The sequence below is a fragment of the Petaurus breviceps genome, unplaced genomic scaffold (assembly GCF_028583685.1).
Source record: "Petaurus breviceps papuanus isolate PSGF00001 unplaced genomic scaffold, PetGlider_PUasm1.0 90604, whole genome shotgun sequence".
NCBI lineage: Eukaryota > Metazoa > Chordata > Mammalia > Diprotodontia > Petauridae > Petaurus > Petaurus breviceps.
In genome coordinates, this window is record NW_027187285.1 from 2,171,487 (window position 1) to 2,190,727 (window position 19,241).

The following is a 19,241-nucleotide window of genomic DNA, read 5'->3' on the forward strand; positions in this document are numbered from 1 at the left end:
GACACTAGCAAAAATCACTTTTCTTCTGGGAGCCCAATGTCCATAAAAACAAATGCTGGACTAGAATGGACCTGGTACCTACCGAGTATACAATGACAATTCATTTTGTTTTATAAGAATTTAATGAAGACTTGGACGCTCCAGATCAGGATTTGGGGAATAAAGGAAAAGGGTTATTGCTTAATAACCTACCCTTGTATCTTGTCCCCAACCCTGCTGCATTTTGGACCAAGGTATGAATTCCTCAAACACCCTGCTACTCTACCCTGACCTCTGCCTGAATTACCCTTTTTCTACTAACAAAAACTCATTCTTTACAGTGATCTGCTGTAAGCAACCATCAAAGAGAACTTCTCAACCTCTCTGTCCCTGTTATTTCCTTGAACACTTAAATACAAGAATCTATTTTCTCCTTGTGGGCCTTAAAAAAAGATAATGAAACAAGATTTCCTTTCCTTTTCAACTTATTAATAGAAAATATCTGCAACTTTTTAATAAGAACTAATTTGATAGAACTAACCTTGACTGGGAAAAAAATGGAATTGCTGATCATACAACATTGTGTTCAATGTAAAAGCAAGACAAATCTTGACAATATTTAATAAAAAGATAATTTATTTAAGTATTTTCTTCAGGAAGCTGCAGAATGACTACTTAATGCTTCTTGGTAAGCCTGTAAAGTCAACTCTATATATCCTCCCTTCTGTGCTTCTGTTTTTGCAAAGACCTGTTTGGGGAGAAAAAAAGGTTATAAAATGCTTTTATTTTTTGGTTTTAGAATATGTGCTTTTTCTCCATATTATCTGGTTTCTAGAGTACTTGAAAGTAATCCATGAAAAAGGCTAATTGTACTGTTTTAAGTTTTTTTTTTTTTGAGGGGAAAGGCAAGGCAATTGGGGTTAAGTGACTTGCCCAAGGTCACACAGCTAATAAGTGTGTCAAGTGTCTGAGGCTGCATTTGAACCCAGGTCCTCTTGACTCCAGGGCCCGTGCTCTATTCACTGTGCCATCTAGCTGCTCCTGTTTTAAGACAGCAAGTTATCTGCTCCCATCCCACACAGGCAAATTTTAAGGAACACTCATTCTAAACTATAGTACTATGTTGATGGGCTTTTAAAATCTTAAGATCTGGAGAATTAGGAAAAGAATAAAAAACAAACATCTTGCAATAAGCCACTGCCTTTATTCACACTGAACTAAAAAACTCTGGACTCCCAAGAATCTGAAAGGTATTATGTAACACCACTTTATTAATCATGATTTGAGGACCAACCTTTCACATCAAAACAAGTTATAAAGAAGCTACAATTCATCTTGATTCCTCTTGTTGCCTTTTTTTGTTTTTTGGGGGGGAGGGGTGGGAAGAGGAGGGGCAGTGTAAAGGGACAAGATTTGTTACAATGGATTGCTAAGGAATACTACCTGCAGGGCAGCAGTATAAATCTTATTACTCCCATTTTACAAATGAGGATAGAGTCCCAGAGAGTTACAGTGACCTGCCGAAAGTTACAGAGTTTTTCAAAGGTAAAGTTAGGACTTGAACCTAGGTTATTCTGACTTTAAATCTGTTATTTTCAGTATACCACACTATCACTTCTAAGGTGGCAGGGATCATCGTGGTCATTCTTTCCTAATAAGTCTAAATAAAATGACGCATATTGTTACAACATGTTAAATTGTTATAGCAACTACTGGAGGAAGTTCTGCATACCAGTATGATAAAAAATTCTTTCTCAATACTCATGGAAATGAATTATGAATACTAGTTGGCTAACATTTACCAATTAAAAATATCCAATCTATACTCTTTTAATAGGCTCCAAAGGAGACTTGAAAAAGGGTCTTCAGATCTCTGAACCTCAGCCATGCAGATAAAAGGATTTCAAAAATTAAACACAAATCAGTCTTGCAAATATTAAACACATGGTAATCCCCTCCACCCTCACTAATCCAGGTCCATTTTTGCCTGACATATTCTGGGGCAGCTAGGTAGCACAGGGAATGGAACACTGGCCCTGGAGTCAGGAGGACCTGAGTTCAAATCTAGTCTCAGACATTTAACACTTACTACCCATGTGATCTTGGGCAAGTCACTTAACCCCAACTGCCCTGCCTCCCCCCTCCAAAAAGCAAAAAAAAAAAAACAAAAAAACCCAAACACACATTTAAACAAAGCTGAACTATGGCATAAGCAGAGTTAGAAAATTCTTGATACTCTTTAGTATGTATGGCCCCTTTCTTGTTCCTTTATATATTATATTTATATATTAGGCCTACTAGTGACCCCATGAATATTGCTCAAGGACTAGAGTGAAGAAGCAACTGCTCAAGCAGTTACTCCATTTCTGCCCTGGCAGACTTGAACCATGGGACCACCTAAACGTGAACGTGTTAAAGAATGTGTACATGTATCATGCCTTATGAAGGGCTACTGGATAGTTCTCCATTTAAACACTAACCAGTGTCTTTGCAGTATTTATCATGTCTTCATAGGAACAAACTGACAAAAATCCACCCCTTTTAAAGAGTGACTTTAAAGTGTGGTCTCTAAGGATAAACTATTTGCAATCATTCATTACTTATCAACATGCTGATGACAATAAGAAATGATATAATTTACCTTAATTAAGTCTAATCCCTCAGCTCCTTGTTCTTTAGCCTGCTTAGCTGAGTGTCCATGTGGATGAACCATGTGATACAGAACAATCAAACTTGTGGCATCATCCATTCTGAAAATTTTTTAAATTGTATATTTTAATTAACTCTCACAGTTTGTATATGAGCTCAATATTCTACAAATCAGCATTCAATATTCACCCAGTCATAAATAATAATAAATATTGCATGCTTTACACTTTTCAATGAAAACATTGTTTTTATATAAATATACAACCAAGCACCAGCACTAGACATTGGGAAACATTTCACATAAGACTGGCAGTTGGGTAGGATTAGAGAGAGGAAGGAAGCAGAAGCCCCTGAGTACCACTTGTCCCTAAATTTTCTATATAAGTATGAGCTTGGATTCCTTTCCACAACAACCACATCCCATCTGTTTTCATTTAGGCAACAAAAAGGCAGGGGCCCTACAGATGAATTCCCTACTGCTCATGTATCTGGCTTGGAACTGCCTCTAATACTCCTTGTGTGTCCTTGGCCAAGTTAGTTAATTTCTCTGGGTCTCAGTTTCTTCATCTGTAAAGTGAAGGTTGCACTAGGGGGTCTCTGAGGTTCCTTCCCGCTCCAGATCTATGAACAGCCTATATCTCAATTGGCAAGAAATGAGGTTTGGTAGACTGGCATCTTATGTAGAAGGCTGGGTTCTGAAGTCATCACAGAAGCTAAATATTATATATTATACTTAAAATCATCCTCTCTAAAATCCCTGAAATTATGCATCAAGTACAACAGGTTAAGCTAACAAACAAATCTGCATCTGAGACAAGGCCAAGCTGTAAAGGCTGGGTCAATCTGAGTGGGGTCAAGGGGAGCTGGGCCATGCCTTGCCTGAACACGGTGACCCTTCTGTTTCTCTTTCTTCCAACACCCTGCCCCTCCCCCATCACAATGGGAACTGGAACAGATCAATGTCTCTATTACTGATCACCCAGTGGCAAATGCTTATTGAATGAAATGGTTTATGAATCACCTGAACTATGTAAATTCTTTTTCTCTTTTCTTCCTCCCAAGTACATTGCATTCCTATATGAAGACAGCAATGGACTTGGGAATCAGAAGACCTGGGTCCAAGCCTCAGCTCTGCCAATGACTTTCCTGGGCCTCAATTTCTTCATCTCTAAAATAAGGAAGTTGGACCAATCAAATGGATCAAATGATCTCTAAGATTCCTTTCAAATCTGACATTCTGATTCCGAGATGAGGAAACTGAGGCACCAAGAAGCAGTGGTTAGCGCATTCTAAGGCTAAGGCTCAGGTCTCTTGGCACAGAGGCCAGTGTTCTTTACGGTACATAGATTATTTTTGTTATTACAAGACAAAGTCAAGAACACAGTAACATTTTTTAGAAAAGCAGACAACAAAATTTTCACAAACATTTAAAATTCTCTGGCTTCACACCCAGTCATCACACAACCTTCTCTTCACAATGCATAAATTGTGAAGAGAATATTTTCCTATATTCACTGTCTCATAGCTCTATAGATATAAGAATGATATGACAACACCTAGGGTTCAGCAAATTATGAATCTTTTTCTCTTCCCCCCAAATTTGCTTTTCAGGCTTTCTTTTTAAGAAAGCAGCACTCCCAAACTACCCTCTTTTATAGTCCAATACTCCCTTTCCATGGGAGGGAAGCACTCAACCCAGAGGGCATTCTGGAGTCAGAAGCATTTCTCTCCTCTGCAGAGGAAAGCAACACATTATCTTACAAAGGAACAGTAATAGCTCAGGTTACTCTGTCAAGAAAATAGGGTGGGCAGTCTGCTCTTCAAGATTCAACCACTGAGAATGTCCCAGCCCCTCAGATGAAAGCAGGCTACCTATTACAAGGCTATTCTAAGCTTTCCTGTTCTACAGGAAGGTCCTAGAAGGATAAAAAAAAATTGAAGCTGCTAACTTGTTGGAGTTTTAAAGAAAATTTCTCATTTTTTTCCCCTACTTTGGTGCTTCTGAGAAATGCCAAAAAGACATGTCAAGAAAAAGTTCACCTATCTTTTAAGACTTTAAGACTATGTTCCCATACACATGGCTGTTGGAATGCATGGGTCACCCAGAATGTACCACACTATCCAGTTCGCTTTTAAAATTAGGAGAATCCAAATTCATTGATTTTTCCAAAGAATCTAAAAATATTTCCACTCAAAATCACTAGATGGGGGCGGGGGGGGGGGGGATAGAACACTAATTTTACACAGCAAAAATTAATCTGATAAGGGGTTTTGGGTTTTTTTTTTTTAAAGACAACTTTTTATTGTTTTTTTTAATAGTGAAGAATACCACCTAATACAGCCTAAGATTAACAAGTTCAGCTAGGCTTCATGTAATAACAAATTTTTCTTAACATAAGAACTACCCTGAAGTGGGAGGTACTATCTCCAAAAGGAGATATCCCCTTACTGAAGGTCTTCAACAAAGGCCAGATAACTACGTTCTAGATACATTAGTCAGGATTTGTATTTTGGGTATTAGACCAGATGGTCTTTGAGATCCTTCCAAACTACAAGATTCTGTAATTTTTTTTCCAGTACTATAAAAATTATTTAATAGGCTAAAAGTTGGAAAAAGACTGTAAGAGGTCGTCATTTAGTCTAATTTCTAACCTAATGTATATATACATATCTCTAATATCATTTAATACTGGTATGAGTATTGACTGTAGAGTATGATTTTTAAAGTGAAAAAATTTCAGAACCTATTGGGAAGCTAAAAAAGTAAAAGCTGTCACAATCCTTTCTTTTATATTAAACTCTGTTCATATATTCCATAATCATATCCACTGGTAGAGAGTTAAGATTGCTCATGTAATTGTGGGTCCCTTGTGCTTGATTGAACTATGATTGTTATAAACATATTGACACACAAAACAGAAACCTGATCACCTGTGAAAAGAAAACAACATCCTAATTAAAGATTTGCTTTAATGTCTCTGTAGTAAACAGAAAATAAGTCAATTGCTTACAAAAGGGATACTTACAAATCTCTCTGAATCTGGTCAATCAGCAAACCATCGATCTTTTTCTTATTTACCAGATACCACACCATTCCACCAAAGTGTCTTGTAGAACGCAAAAGGTCATATTTGCCATGCTTTTCTATATCTTCATATGTCTGGTGATGAATCTACCCATAATAAAACAATATGTTTATGATGTTAGTAATAAGGACAAAAGCTCACATTTATGCAATGCTTCACAAATTAACAAAGCACTCTCCTCACAACAGTCCTATGAGATTCATGGTGCAAATATTAATGTCCTCATTTTGTGCATGAGGAAGCAGAGGACTGGGGAGAGCTGGTGTCCGTCCTGACACCTGAGATCAAGATTTGCCTCCTCCACATAACAGCCATGTGACCTCAGTTAACCTCCAAGTGCCCCAGGTAACTATGGAAAGCTTCCCAGCTGTGGTGTGTAGTGTTAGAGGGAATGTCCTCATTAGGATTTCTCTAGACCAATGAAATCACAGGTCCCATTCAAAATACCAAAGACATAGTGGCAGAGAAGGATTCAAATCCCAGGATCCCTGACTTCAATTCCTGTATGCTCTGCCCTTCAATATGTAGTAAAATTAAAGTAAGTGAATCATGTGAGAAATATTAAGCAGGTAAACTATGTTCCTGAGTTGGCATATACTCCTACAAGGTATGCCGTCCACACAAATTTCTGTAAAACCAAATCTACACACGATGGTCTCAACTAATATTAATTAGTGACTAGAATTTAATCACTTTTAAGATTTATTTAAGGTAGGAATGAGAATCTCACCAAAGAAAAAGGATTTGCCTTAGAGACTAAATAGGTATAATCTCTCACTCAGGTATACTCCAGAGTATGGCAAATTAATCCAGTAATTTTTAACCACACTATAATTAATCAAGGTACAGAGCACCTTATTTTAACTATAAGCCAACAGTAATAATTAAGTTATTTTAGGACACAGATTTAGAGTCGGTCATCTACTTCAACCCTCATTTACTGATGGGAAAAACCAAGATCCACAGAAGCTGAGTTGTCTAAAGTCACCTCAATAGTAGGCCATGTAACCTAGATTAATTAAATAACAAATATCTGTGAAGAGTCAAACATAACTACAAATGACGGAACAACAAAAACAATAAGCGCACAGACGGGTAATGTACTCTAAGAGTGATTCAGAAGATCAGGCAAGACGTCGTGCAGTGAGGGTCTGAGGGAGAAGGACAGGATGATAGCACATGCTGATTCACCGCTGGAGATATCCAGCTCATGATCGATCTACCTGGTAACAATAAGAAGGCATTGTCTTTCTGGCACATATACTGAAGACACAACAGAGGACCCTCTAAGATTCATCAAGATGGCTGACTGCTATTGACTTCTGGTGATTCACGTAGGCACAAATGATACAGCCAGAAGGAAGCTAAACAATATTGTCAAAGATTGAAGTCTTAGACAAGAAATTTAAGCCCAAGGGGGGACAGGTTACATTTACTTCACTGTTTTGCAATGAAGGGTAGAGATGAAAAAAAGAAGTTGGGAATGAATTTGCAAAGTAAACAGCTGGGAATAAGTCTTAGGGGAGCTGGGGGAGTATAGTATAGGGGAGCCAAGATGGTATAGTAAAGGCAGGGACTTGCTTGAACTCTCTCCAATTCTCCTTCAAACAACCCTAAAATAATGCCTCAGAACAAATTCTGGAATATTAAGCATGGGGTGAAATAATATTCCAGTCTAAGACTAAGGGAAGGTTGGCAGGAAAAGTCTGTCTTAGTTGGGTAACAGTGAAGCACAGACAGCCAGGCCATGCCCTGGCAAGCAAGCAGCAGGCTCTGGGAGCCACTGAATCAACAGAGACAGCCTTTGGCGTTCTTAGTTCACAGACACTAACAGGGCTGCATAACTGGTCAGAAGGAGATTACAGGGGAGGGAACCTTGGATGGCACTGGGTCCAGCGTGCTGCTGCATTATGCATCTATGGTTCCAGGGCAAGGGGGAGCACTGGCACACTACGGCATGCAGCTTGAGGGGAGTGGGGACCCTGATCACAGGTACAGGGCAGAAAAGAGTGCTTCTGGTCACTCACAGAGCAGAGCACAGGCCAGGAGAGCAGTGACCAGACCTCTTCCTAGATCATATTACCTGAGAAGAACTGAAAAGTTACAGACACTCAGAACTAGTTCTGAAAACAGCAGCACAAAAAACCCCAAAGTCTGGGACACTGCCTCCTCCACCCCAGGAGCAGAGCCCAACTTTAGCATGGAGTTAAAAGTAAAGAAATAGGTTAGAAAAAAATGAGCAAATAACAAAAAAAGAACCTGACCATAGAAAGTTACTATGATGATAGAAGATCAAAACACAAACTCAGAAGAAGAAAACAAAGTCAAAACAGTTACATCCAAAGCTTCAAAGAAAAATGTGAATTGGTCTCAGGCCCAAAAACAAGAATTCCTGGAAGCACTAAAATACAAATAAGAGAGTTAGGAAAAGAAATGAGAGGCCAGAAAATCATGAAAAAAAGAATCAAAACTTGACATAAAAGTGGCACAAAAAATACAGAAGAAAATAACACACTAAAAAACCAGAATAGGTCAAATGGTAAGCACAAAAATCCAACTGGCCAAATGGAAAAGGAGGTAGCAAAATTCACTGTCTCTGGTGAAATGCCCCAGGGATATGTTTGGCCATGTTGTTTAATACTTTTATTCACAATGAGAAAAACACTGATAGTATCTTCCTCAAACTTGTAGATGAAACAAAGCTTGGAGAGAGAGCTACACAATGGACAGCAAAATCAGAACTGGAGCTGTTAGAACTCTGGTGCTCTGGATTAGACTAGATGAGAAGTACTGTGTTCAGCTCTTGGTGGCACAATTTAAGAAGGACTGATAAACTAGAGAGTATCTAGAGGGCAGGATATCAAAGGATCCCAAGCCCATGTCAGATGACAATAAATTGATAGGATCACTGAATCACAGATGTAGGGCTAGAAGGGACCTCAGAAATCATCTAATCCAAACCCTTCATTTTTACAAACGAGGAAGCTGAGGCCCAGAGAGGATTAAGTGACTTGCCCAAGGTCATACAGACAAAGGCTACAGAGTTACAATTTGAACTCAGGTCCTCTGATTCCAGAGTCAAATGCTATTTTCCCTATACCATGTTACCTTCCAAGTTGAAAGAACTAGTAATACTGAGCTTTGAGAAGAGAAGAACTTAGGGGGAACATGACAGTGTTCAAATATGCAAAGGACTGTCATGTGGAAGAAGCATTAGACTTGCTGTTTGGCCCCATAGAACAGAACAAGAAACGCTGGTTTTAAGTCTCAAACGAGCAAATTTAGGTTTGATGTCAGAAAAACCTACCTAACTCTGAGCTCTCCCAACGTGAAATAGGCTGCCTTAAGAGCTGCTAGGTTGCCCTCCCTTGGGGGTCTTCCACTTGCTGGTATGTTGCAATGGAAATTGTTTTGGGGATGGTTAGGGTAGACAGCTGCTGAAGTTCCCTAAATTCTGAAATATCCAAGCCAAACTTTATGAACAGTCAGAAGGCAAATGCTGCATGTTTTTTAATTTTAATATGCAATGCAGTACTTACAACTTTGTGCCAGCTCTAATTCACTGAAGATGCTTCTTTGTTGCTGAATTTTATAACCAAGAACTGTTTGCTGAAATTCAGAAATCTTATTCACATGTGATATTTTCAGCAGATTTCATGTCATTTCTAAAACTGATGAATATACTCACTTTAATATAATCAGCTGAATCTGGTTCAAACTGCCCAACACAGAGATTGAGGACATCTTCATAGCGATGCTGACTGAACACAGTCTAGAATGATGCAACAGATCAGTTATATTCAGAAGAGGAACATGGCTGATCAAAAACTGCTCTAACTCAATGATCTGCACTTGTACCAAAATGTACAAACTGCAATAATAATAATAATAATAATATATTTTTTTCTTTTTGGAGGGACAATTGGGGTTAAGTGACTTGCCCAAGGCCGCACAGCTAGTAAGTGTTAAGTGTCTCATGTCGAATTTGAACTCAGGTCCTCCTGACTCCAGGGCTGGTGCTCTATTCACTGCGCCACCTAGCTGCCCCAATAATAATATTAATAAGAATTCAAAAGCAATGTGATACTGTGAATAAAGGGCAGGTCTTGAAGTTAAGAAGACATGGATTTAAGCCTGTAGCTGACACACTAGTTGTGTTATCTCAGAGAAATCTTACCTTTCAGTGCCCCAGACAATACATTATGGATGAGTTACTGACTAACAATGATGTGAAATTTTCACCCTGTAAGTTTCCTACTGTAAATAAATCACAGGTCTAGACAAAAATTTTTTTTAAAATGTATATAGCTCAGGGGCGGCTAGGTGGCGCAGTGAATAGAGCACTGGCCCTGGAGTCAGGAGGACCTGAGTTCAAATCTGGCCTCAGACACTTAACCAAAAAAAAAAAAAAAAAAAAAAAGACAGCCATGTGACCTTGGGCGAGTCACTTACCCCCAATTGCCCTCCAAAAAGCAAAAAAAAAAATGTATATAGCTCTCTAAAGGCAAGAAGATACTTTCATTACAATGATGGCTGGGGATAGGAATACAAACTATCTCCATTTTAAAAATGCGGAATCAGAGATTTAAAAAGGTTAAGTGTTCATGGTTACAAAACTAGTATGTTTTAGAGACAGTCCAAACTGGAGTCTGCAAACTCCATATTTAGCCCCTTTGGTTTTAAATATAATCCCATATCTATACTAAAGAACTGAGATTATGTAAACTTTGATATTAGCGGCTACTCTTCAAATCTGAAAAATCATCTTAAAATCTGTAGGTGATGAAGACTGTAACTTTACAATGATTATCGATTCATTAAAATGTCTGTATAAAAAGAACATGTGCAGCTGAGAAACAATCCACATCTGCTCCAGTTTCTCTCCATATATGATATATGATGCAGATTTACAAATCTATATGACAATAGAGATCTGTAGATGCTGACAGATGGATGGATAGACAGACAGACAGAGAGATAAAAGTCAGCTTACCAGAAGATTTTCTCCCTGGAACATTAGTGGTGGAAACATCTTACGACCTTCTTTTGGGAAAAAGACCTGTATCATTCTGTCTCGTTCTTCCCAGGAAGCTTTGCGTAGAATGCCATTTGGTTCCCTGACAACAATGAAACGTTCCTAAAATTGAAAACAAATCAAAGGTGAGATTTTGGATTTTATTTTTAGCTTCAGTGTCTCACAAAATTTCTTTTCTTTTTTCTTTTTTTGCTTTTTGGAGGGCAATTGGGGTTAAGTGACTTGCCCAAGGTCATATGGCTAGTTTTTGTGTAAAGTGTCTGAGGCCAGATTTGAACTTGGGTCGTCCTGACTCCAGGGCCAGTGATCTATTCACTGTGCCATCTAGCCGCCCCTATTAAACTTCTTTATTAAAGTAATTTGTAATCAGTAATGTACCATGTGAAAAAGCAATCATGTATAGTTATTTTTAAAATTACAAAGGCTTAGCAAGATTTTACTTCTCTTCCTTAGCACTTTTATTTTATAGAACTCATAAATAACCACTCCAAATGCAAATTCAATAATTATAATATTTATAGCACCTACTAAATATGACATGCTGAAATAAATTGGTTTAACTTAAATAATTGTATTATAAAACAGAGGCATCAAACTTTGGTCAGCAAAACTCCTGAGTTAAGCTGAAACCAGATTAAAAGATAATTGGGGTGAGGGAGCAGCCAGGTGGCACAGTGAGTAAGAGTACTGGCCCCGGCATCAGGACACCTGGGATCAGTTCCAGCCTCAGATACTCGGCACCCACACAAAAATAACTGGCCATGTAACCTTGAGCAAGTTACTTAACCCCAATTGCTTTAAAAAAAAAAAGATAATTGGGAATTAACAAATTAAATAAAAATATAATACAACACAGATAATGTTAATTTGTGATTTTTCTAAGTCAATAAGATCTTCAGGGATCCATTTCTATTTAAGTTTGACATCACTGCTATAAAGCCCCAATAGTACAACCAGAGTACAATTTAATATTTACTCAAACGTTTCTAAAGGAAATTAAATCTTTCCACATTCTTTTTTTTCTTCATAGAGTCAAAAGATGTTGAAGTTGAAAGAGGCCTCAAGAAATCACCTCCTTCAATCCATACCTTAAAAGGAATCTCCACTATAGTATCCCTGACAAGTGTTCACATAACTTGCATTTGCAAACCTCAAGTGAAAGGGAACCCACTACTTCCTATGGCATATCCATTCTACTTTCGAAAAACTCTATTTCTTTATATTGAGTCAAAAATCTGCTTCTCTGTGCAGCTTCCACTTATTTAACTCCTGCTTCTGCCCTCCGGTGCCAAAAATAAGGTTAATTCCTTTCCATATGATAACACATCAAATACTTGAAGAGATCTATCATAATCTCCTAAATCTTGTCTTTATCAGGTTAACATCCCCAGTTCCTTCACCTAATCCTCCAATGATATGGCCTCCGGATCCAATGCTACTGAATCACCTCAGTCCTAGAATCTAGGTCCCAATTCACAGGACTCTATTCTTTACATTTTCATATATATACCATGCTCATTCTCCTGAAACCTAACAAGTAAGCTGAAAGCCTGGTTCAACACATTTAATGTCTAAGATGGATTTTAGTCATGATATCCCCACTTGAGAATTAGAAAACACCCCACTATATTTATAATGGTTGAATTGGAAATTCTTCCTACTTTCAAAGTTATTTTACAGCCTAAAAACAGAGAAATGAAAAAAAAGACATCTCAACTTAAAAAGTCAGTATTTCTTTGAAAAGTTTTTTTTTTTAGCAAAAGTAATGTTATCAACAGACTATTTCTACAGTTCATGAAATTGCCAAGAGGAAATTATAGGATATAAGGGTTCTTGGAAAGCATATGTGAATTTGCAACAAAAAATGCTATCTTCTGGAAAAGCTTCAACTATCCAGAATGAATTCCTGATTGACTCAACAAAGAGAATTCTCTCTTCCTTTACCATTTTTTTTCCCTGTAAAACTTCTGTCTCAACTTTCTTTTTTTTTTTTAATTAATTAATTTATTTTAAAGCAATTGGGGTTAAGGAACTTGCTCAAGGTTACACGGCCAATTATTTCTGGGTGTGGTGCTAAGAATATGAGCCCGGATTTGATCCAGGTCATCCCAATATTGGAGCCAGTGCTCTTACTCGCTGAGCCACCTGGCCTCCCCTAAGCAATTGGGGTTAAGTAACTTGCTCAAGGTTACACGGCCAGGTGTTTCTGGGTGGGTGCTAAGTGTCTGAGCCCGGACTGGATCTCCAGGTCGTCCTGACACTGGAGCCGGTGCTCTTACTCGCTGAGCCACCTGGCTGCCCCTCAACTTTCTCTTTTGACCTTGTTACTCCCTAGTAATGCCACTGGTTGCCCAAGTACCATGTGTAAAAAAAACCTATGGGCTGAGCTTAATTAATAAAGATTTGTGCTCTCCTATTTTATTATAAAATGAGAGTCTCTGAATCTAAAATACAGTTGTAACCTTAAATATAGTCTTTTGCTTAAAGCTTCTGTACATTTTACAGCTCAGCTTTTAAGACTGCTTTGATCTTTATTGTTAGAGAATACATGGTTGTCTAAGTCATGTGAGCAAGATTCATTTAGTTGCTCTAAAATGGATTCACTTTTTGCTTTCTGAACCTATTACACTTGTCTGCTTATCCAGAAACTGAAAAGTTGGATGGCTCTTCCTTTACTAGTGAACTAACACAGTTCTGTAGTGATACTGACTCATAATTCTCAGTCCAAAATTGCCAACGAAAGCTCTTAAATAAGGGTCTACAGAGATATACTCACACGATGTGGAATGCTAAATGTTAAATCAGTAAACACATATTTGGCAGTATCGGTTCCTTCAAGAATTTTATCGTCTGCTATTATATCATTTATTGGCTCTCGTTCTTTCAGCACAGGAGGCATTTTTAATCGTTCTTTAGCTGCCTCAATGGCATGTCTTGTGGCCTACAAAATAAAATATTTTTCTCAAGGGTTAGTAATCACATAATGAAGCAACCTGAAAAAAATCAATTAAAAACAAATCATATATTAACTTCAAAACTAAGAAGCAGCTGTTGAAAAATGATAACAGGTTCTGCAAAAAGCAGTTCCATTCACAAATAAAAATTTTTCATGTGCATGAGTAGAATTACTGGTAACTGGGTCTCTGTTACATCTTTGTGTGCGTGTTTTTAGTATCAACTATGAATATAAAAAGCAAGACTATGTTTAAGATGACAGGCAACTTATAAGAGGCAACAAAAAACCATAGTCATATTCATAACAACAAATTTGCCCTTACAGCATTATTTCAGTCAGTGGGTCACTAAATAAAGACTAAAGTTAGCACCAAATTTCTTAGCAGGGAGATTAGATGTTAATTATAAATCTTTTTTTTCCAATGTTTTTTGAGAAGCAGTTAACAAGATGGGCTTCTAGGAAAGGAGACATAACACAGAAGATTCTGCTTTTTAGTTAGAAAGATTTAAGAAAACTAATGCATGTTCAACAGACATAGTAAGAATAAATCAACTTTGGTGACTTCAATCATTTCATTTCAGTTTTTCCAGTTTTATCTACATTATGTTCCTCAGTATACTTAAGAATTTTCTTAGAAAAAATACTTAAATTATCTATATGCCCTGTGCTCACAAATCATAACTTTCTAGAGAAAATGAACTTTATGAACACCACATACACAATTACTACAATGAAAAGAATAACAATAACAGTAACTGACCATTGTAAAATTATAATAACTAAGTCTGGCTCCAAAGAAGAAACAGACATAAAAAGGAATGTCCTTTTCTTCTTTATAGAGATGTGAGATTGCAGCTGTAGAGAAGTAACAAACTCCTTTTTTGTTAGTGCAAACCAGATTAAAATATAATCTGGAAATATTTTTTTAAAAAATTAAAAATACAACATAGGGAATGTTCACTGGTGGTTTTCTAAGTCCATTTCTACTTGAATTTGATACAGAGTACTATGTATGTCTGATCTAGCTAATATACTGCTTAATTTTGCTGAATTTCTTCCTCTTATTTCTATATTCTTTATTATTCTTGAAAGGAGAGGGATATAGATATGCTGAGAAATTTGGACAAAAACAAAAAACATTAATAAAATGTTTTTTTAAAATAAAATAATGTCATGATTTTCAATTAAGATTTCCTGGTAACATTTATTTAAATCAGATACCTCTTCCAGTTGTGCTTCTGTCATTAGCTTATATGTTGGTGGCTTAAGTTGTTGCTTAATTGGTTTAAAAACCTTCTGTAAATCCAAACCAGTCATTTTGGTGAGTATATTTTGAACTTCCTCATCTGTGAATTCTGGCTTCTTTGTCTCTGAGCAACATGAGCCTGTCAAAATGAACTTCAGTTAAGTACAAAGTGACAAAAATTATCCAGTAAAAAGAAGTACACAGGTGGCATCTAAACAAAAATATGCCAACAGAAAAAGGACATGCAATTCAAGAAGCCTAAGTCCACAGAAATATCTACCTTCACATTTCTACTCCCCAAAGGTATGCAAAGCAGTTTGGTGAATACACATAGGCCAGTCTATGTTCAGTGTACCACTGGAGAAGGAATGGCAAACCACTCCAGTATCTTTGCCAAGAAAACCCCACGGGCAACATTAAAATAATAAAAGATGACACTGGAAGATAAGACCCTTAAGTCAGAAGGTGTCCAACACACTACTGGGGAAGAGTAGAGTATAACTACCCACATCTCCAGCACTAATGAAGCAGCCAGGCCCAAATCTAAAAGGTCAGCTGCAGATATGTCCAGTGATGAGAGGAGAAAGTCTGGTGCTACAAGGATCAATATTTCATAAGAAGCTAGAATGTAAGCTCTATGAACCAAAGTAAGCTGGATGTGGTCTAACAGGAGACGGAAAGTTGAAACATCAACATCTTGGGTGTCAGTGAACTTAAATGGATACAAATGAGTGAAATTAATCCAGGTAATCATTAAATATACTACTGTTGGCAAGAATCCTTTAGAAGAAATGGAGTAGCTTTCATAGTCAACAAAAAGTGAGAAATGTAGTGCTGGGAGAGAATCTCAAAAATGACAAAATGAAATCTGTTCAAATCTAAGGCAAACCATTCAAAATTACATTAATACAAGTCTATGCCCCAACCACTGATGCCAAAGAGCCCAAAGCTGATCAGCTCTAAAGAGACCTACAACATCTTCTAGTAATAACACCAAAAAAAGGTGTCACATTCATCACAGAGGATTGAAATGCTCAAGTAGGAAATAAAAAAATAACTGGAATAAACAGGCAAGTTTGGCCTTGGAGTACAAAATTAAGCAGAGCAGAGACTAATAGAGTTTTGTCAAAATAACTCACTGGTCACAGCAAACACTCCTTTCCAGTAATCCAAACGGTGACTCTATACATGTACATCATCACATAGTCAATATTGAAGTCAGATTAATTATATACTTTGTAGTCAGAGGTAGAGAAGTGCTATACAACCAGTTAAAACAAGGTTTGGAGAAGACTGTAATTCAGGTCATGAGCTTCCTATTACAAAATTCAGGTTAAATTGAAGAAAGCAGGGAAAACCATCAAACCATATAGGTGAATAGCATCTCTTATGAAGTCTAAATGACAAATAGATTTAAGGGATTAGATCTGGTAAGTTGACAAGACCATACAGGAGGCAGCAACAAAAAACATTCCAAAGAAAAAGAAGAGTAAGAAAGCAAAACTGTGGTCTGATGAGACTAAGGGAAAGAGGAAAGGGAAAGATATACCCAACTGAATGCAGAATTCCAGAGAATAGCAAGGAGAATTTTTCTTAAATAAGTAAGGCAAAGAAATAGAAGAAAACAGAATGTGAAAGACAAGGGATCTCTTCAAGAAAGTTAGTAATAGCAAGGAAACGTTTCATATAAAAAATGAGCATTATAAAAGACAAAAATGGTAGAGATTTAACAGAAGTAGAAAAGATTAAGAATTGGTGGCATCTAGCGCAGACATCCTGAAGAATGAAGTGAAGTGGGCCTTCAGAAGCATTGCTAACAATAAGACTAGTGGAGGTGATGGAATTCCAGCTGAGCTATTTAAAATCCTAAAAGATGAAGCTTCTAAAGTGCTGTATTCAATATGCCTGAAAATTTGGAAAATTTAACAGTGGCCACTGGATTGAAAAATATCAGTTTACATCTCGATACTAAAGAAGGATAATGCCAAAGAATGTTCAAATTACCAAACAATTGCACTCATTTCACACAGCAAAGTTATGCTTAAAATTCTGCAAGCTTGACTTTAGTAGGATGTGAAGAATTACCAGAAAAGCAGGCTGAAAAGGCAGAGGAATTAGAAACCACATTGCCACTTGATTCAAAGATCACTGCAGATGGCAACTGCAGCGATGAAACTAAAAGACGCTTGCTCCTTGGAAGGAAAGCTATGGCAAATCTGGACAGTATACTAAAAGTAAGAGATATCACCTTGCCAACAAAGGTGTGTATAGTCAAAGCTATGGTTTTTCCAATAATAATGTATGGCTGTATGAGTAGGACTATATCAGGAAAACTGAATGCAAAATTGACACTTTCAAACTGTGGTGTTAGAGAAGACTTTTGAAAGTCCCTTGTTCAGAAAGGAGGTCAAATCAGTCAATATTTAAAAGAAATCAACTCAGACAATTAAATGGAAAGTCAAATACTGAAACTACAGCTTAAATACTTTGGTCACTTAATGAGAAGACAGGATTCATTGGAAAAGGATCTGATGTTGGTAAGGATTGAAGGTAAAAGGAAAAAGGGATGGCAGAGAATGAGATAGTGTTATGGAAGCAAGGTGCATGAGCTTGTACAGAATTCAGGAGAAGTCGAAAGTGGAGGATAGAAGGGCCTGATGTACATGGGGTTGTGAAGAGTGGCACTCACTGAACAATGACATCATTCTGGTGTAGTTAGATGGGGCAGTGAATAGAGTCTGGAGTCGGGAGGACCTGAGTTCAAGTCTGACTTCAGACACTTAATACTTACTAGCCTGTAACCTTGGGCAAGCCACTTAACCCCAATTGCCCAGCCTTCCCCCCTCCAAAAAGCAAAAAAATAAAAAAAAAAAAACCAATGACATCATTAAACTCTCACAAAGACAGCTTTTCCTGGGTGACTAAGCGTATACCCTGGTCTGACACCAATCCTATGTGCTCAGAGAATGGAAAAAGAGAAGCAGTCTAGGATTTTTCTTATGGGTTAGTGAAATGAGCAGAAGATTTGGAGTTGGAGGTTCAACTCTCCCCTCTTCCATTTAACTGCCTGTGCTACTTTGTGACAATTACTTCCTGTCTGAGCTCAAATTTCCTCAACCATAAGATGAAGTTGATTCTGTCCATGCATAACATGGGATGCACTGATGTGATTTTTCCTTTCCTCACTGCTGACACTGTCTCCCACACCAGAACATGCACATTGAGTAAATGTGTGCGGCCCCGAGTGAGGACAGACCCCAGGGGGTCTCAAGCAGGGTCTGTGAGCTCCTTCCTTCCTTCCTTCTGTCCAGGACGTCCCAAGTCAGTGAAGCTTGACTCCGTTAAAGCTAAGCGATACTTACTGTTTCGGTATAACTGATTTCTACTTTTACTATCCGAGGTATTTCACTTTATGCGTTTGGAAACATTATTCTGAAAAAGGATTAATAGATTTTGCCAGAAAGGGTCCCTCATACAAAAATCCGCTGAGGACCTTTGCTGATTAGGAGAGCGAGGCTGCACAACACGGCTCGGAAGCAGCAGTCTTGGGATTCGCACCCAGGGCCGCCGCAGAAGACACTGAGGAGCCCGGGGACAGATTGGCCTGGGGCAACGAGCACAGGAACCGGACGGGGTCCAGAGAACACTTACTAGCCTCAGAGCCCACCCGACGACAAGAAGGCTCGGTGCCGCAGGCCCCCGGCGAGAGCGGGAGCGGGAGCGGGAGCGGGAGCGGGAGCAGGGCCTGGGCCGGCGGTCCGACGCCCAGGAGCCCTGCGCGCCGGGATGCCGCTCGGCAGAGCCAAAGACGAGCCGGCACCCTGAAGGCCGCCATCACTCCACCAGACATTTGCCCCCGGCGGCGAAAGGCTTCAACTTCCTGGGTCACGCAAAAAAAAAAAAGTTTCGTGGCATGCTGGGAAATGTAGTCGTCGGGGTGGAGGGGCGGGTACAAGAGTCAGGTGGAAGGTGACGACTAGTCACTTGGGGGTTAATATCCTCCAGGGAAGGCTAATTTGTTCAAAATTTTTTGGAAAAAAAATGCTCTTCAGGCTTTTAGAAAGTCAGGGTTTTGGAAAGACTAAAGGACTAAGGACTAAAGGTTGAGATTTTCGGTTCAATAAATATCTTTGACACAAGAGACCCTACCCCTCAGGAGTTTACACTCCAGTAGCTAAAATAGATAAATATAATACAAAACAGCACTTCCTAAGTACGAGAGGGAGCTACAAAGTGCCACGGGGGGGTCTGCAGAAAAAAAAAGAAACCCCCGGAACTGGGAGATGTGTT

General features: G+C 38.3%; 1 protein-coding gene across 1 annotated transcript; it reads right to left on the bottom strand.

Annotated features, from left to right (window-relative positions):
- Nucleotides 1–597: 597 nt before the first annotated feature.
- On the bottom strand, nucleotides 598–18,819 carry MRPS22 (mitochondrial ribosomal protein S22). The gene is made up of 8 exons (XM_069063878.1): nucleotides 18,603–18,819; nucleotides 14,927–15,090; nucleotides 13,526–13,690; nucleotides 10,708–10,851; nucleotides 9,403–9,486; nucleotides 5,655–5,800; nucleotides 2,621–2,729; nucleotides 598–727 (listed from the first exon to the last, which is right to left on the bottom strand). The coding sequence occupies exons 1-8, from the start codon at nucleotides 18,799–18,801 to the stop codon at nucleotides 632–634; spliced, it is 1,107 nt and encodes a 368-aa protein (XP_068919979.1). The 5' UTR covers nucleotides 18,802–18,819; the 3' UTR covers nucleotides 598–631.
- Between the last annotated feature and the right edge of the window lie 422 nt (nucleotides 18,820–19,241).

Excerpts from the sequence above, each read along its gene's own strand:
- MRPS22 (XM_069063878.1), bottom strand. The coding sequence starts at position 18,801 with ATGTCTGGTGGAGTGATGGCGGCCTTCAGGGTGCCGGCTCGTCTTTGG. Across the intron at positions 9,487-10,707 it reads TCCAGGGAGAAAATCTTCTG|ACTGTGTTCAGTCAGCATCG; the intron begins GTAAGCTGACTT and ends GCATCATTCTAG. Across the intron at positions 2,730-5,654 it reads GACCAGATTCAGAGAGATTT|AATGGATGATGCCACAAGTT; the intron begins GTAAGTATCCCT and ends AAAAATTTTCAG.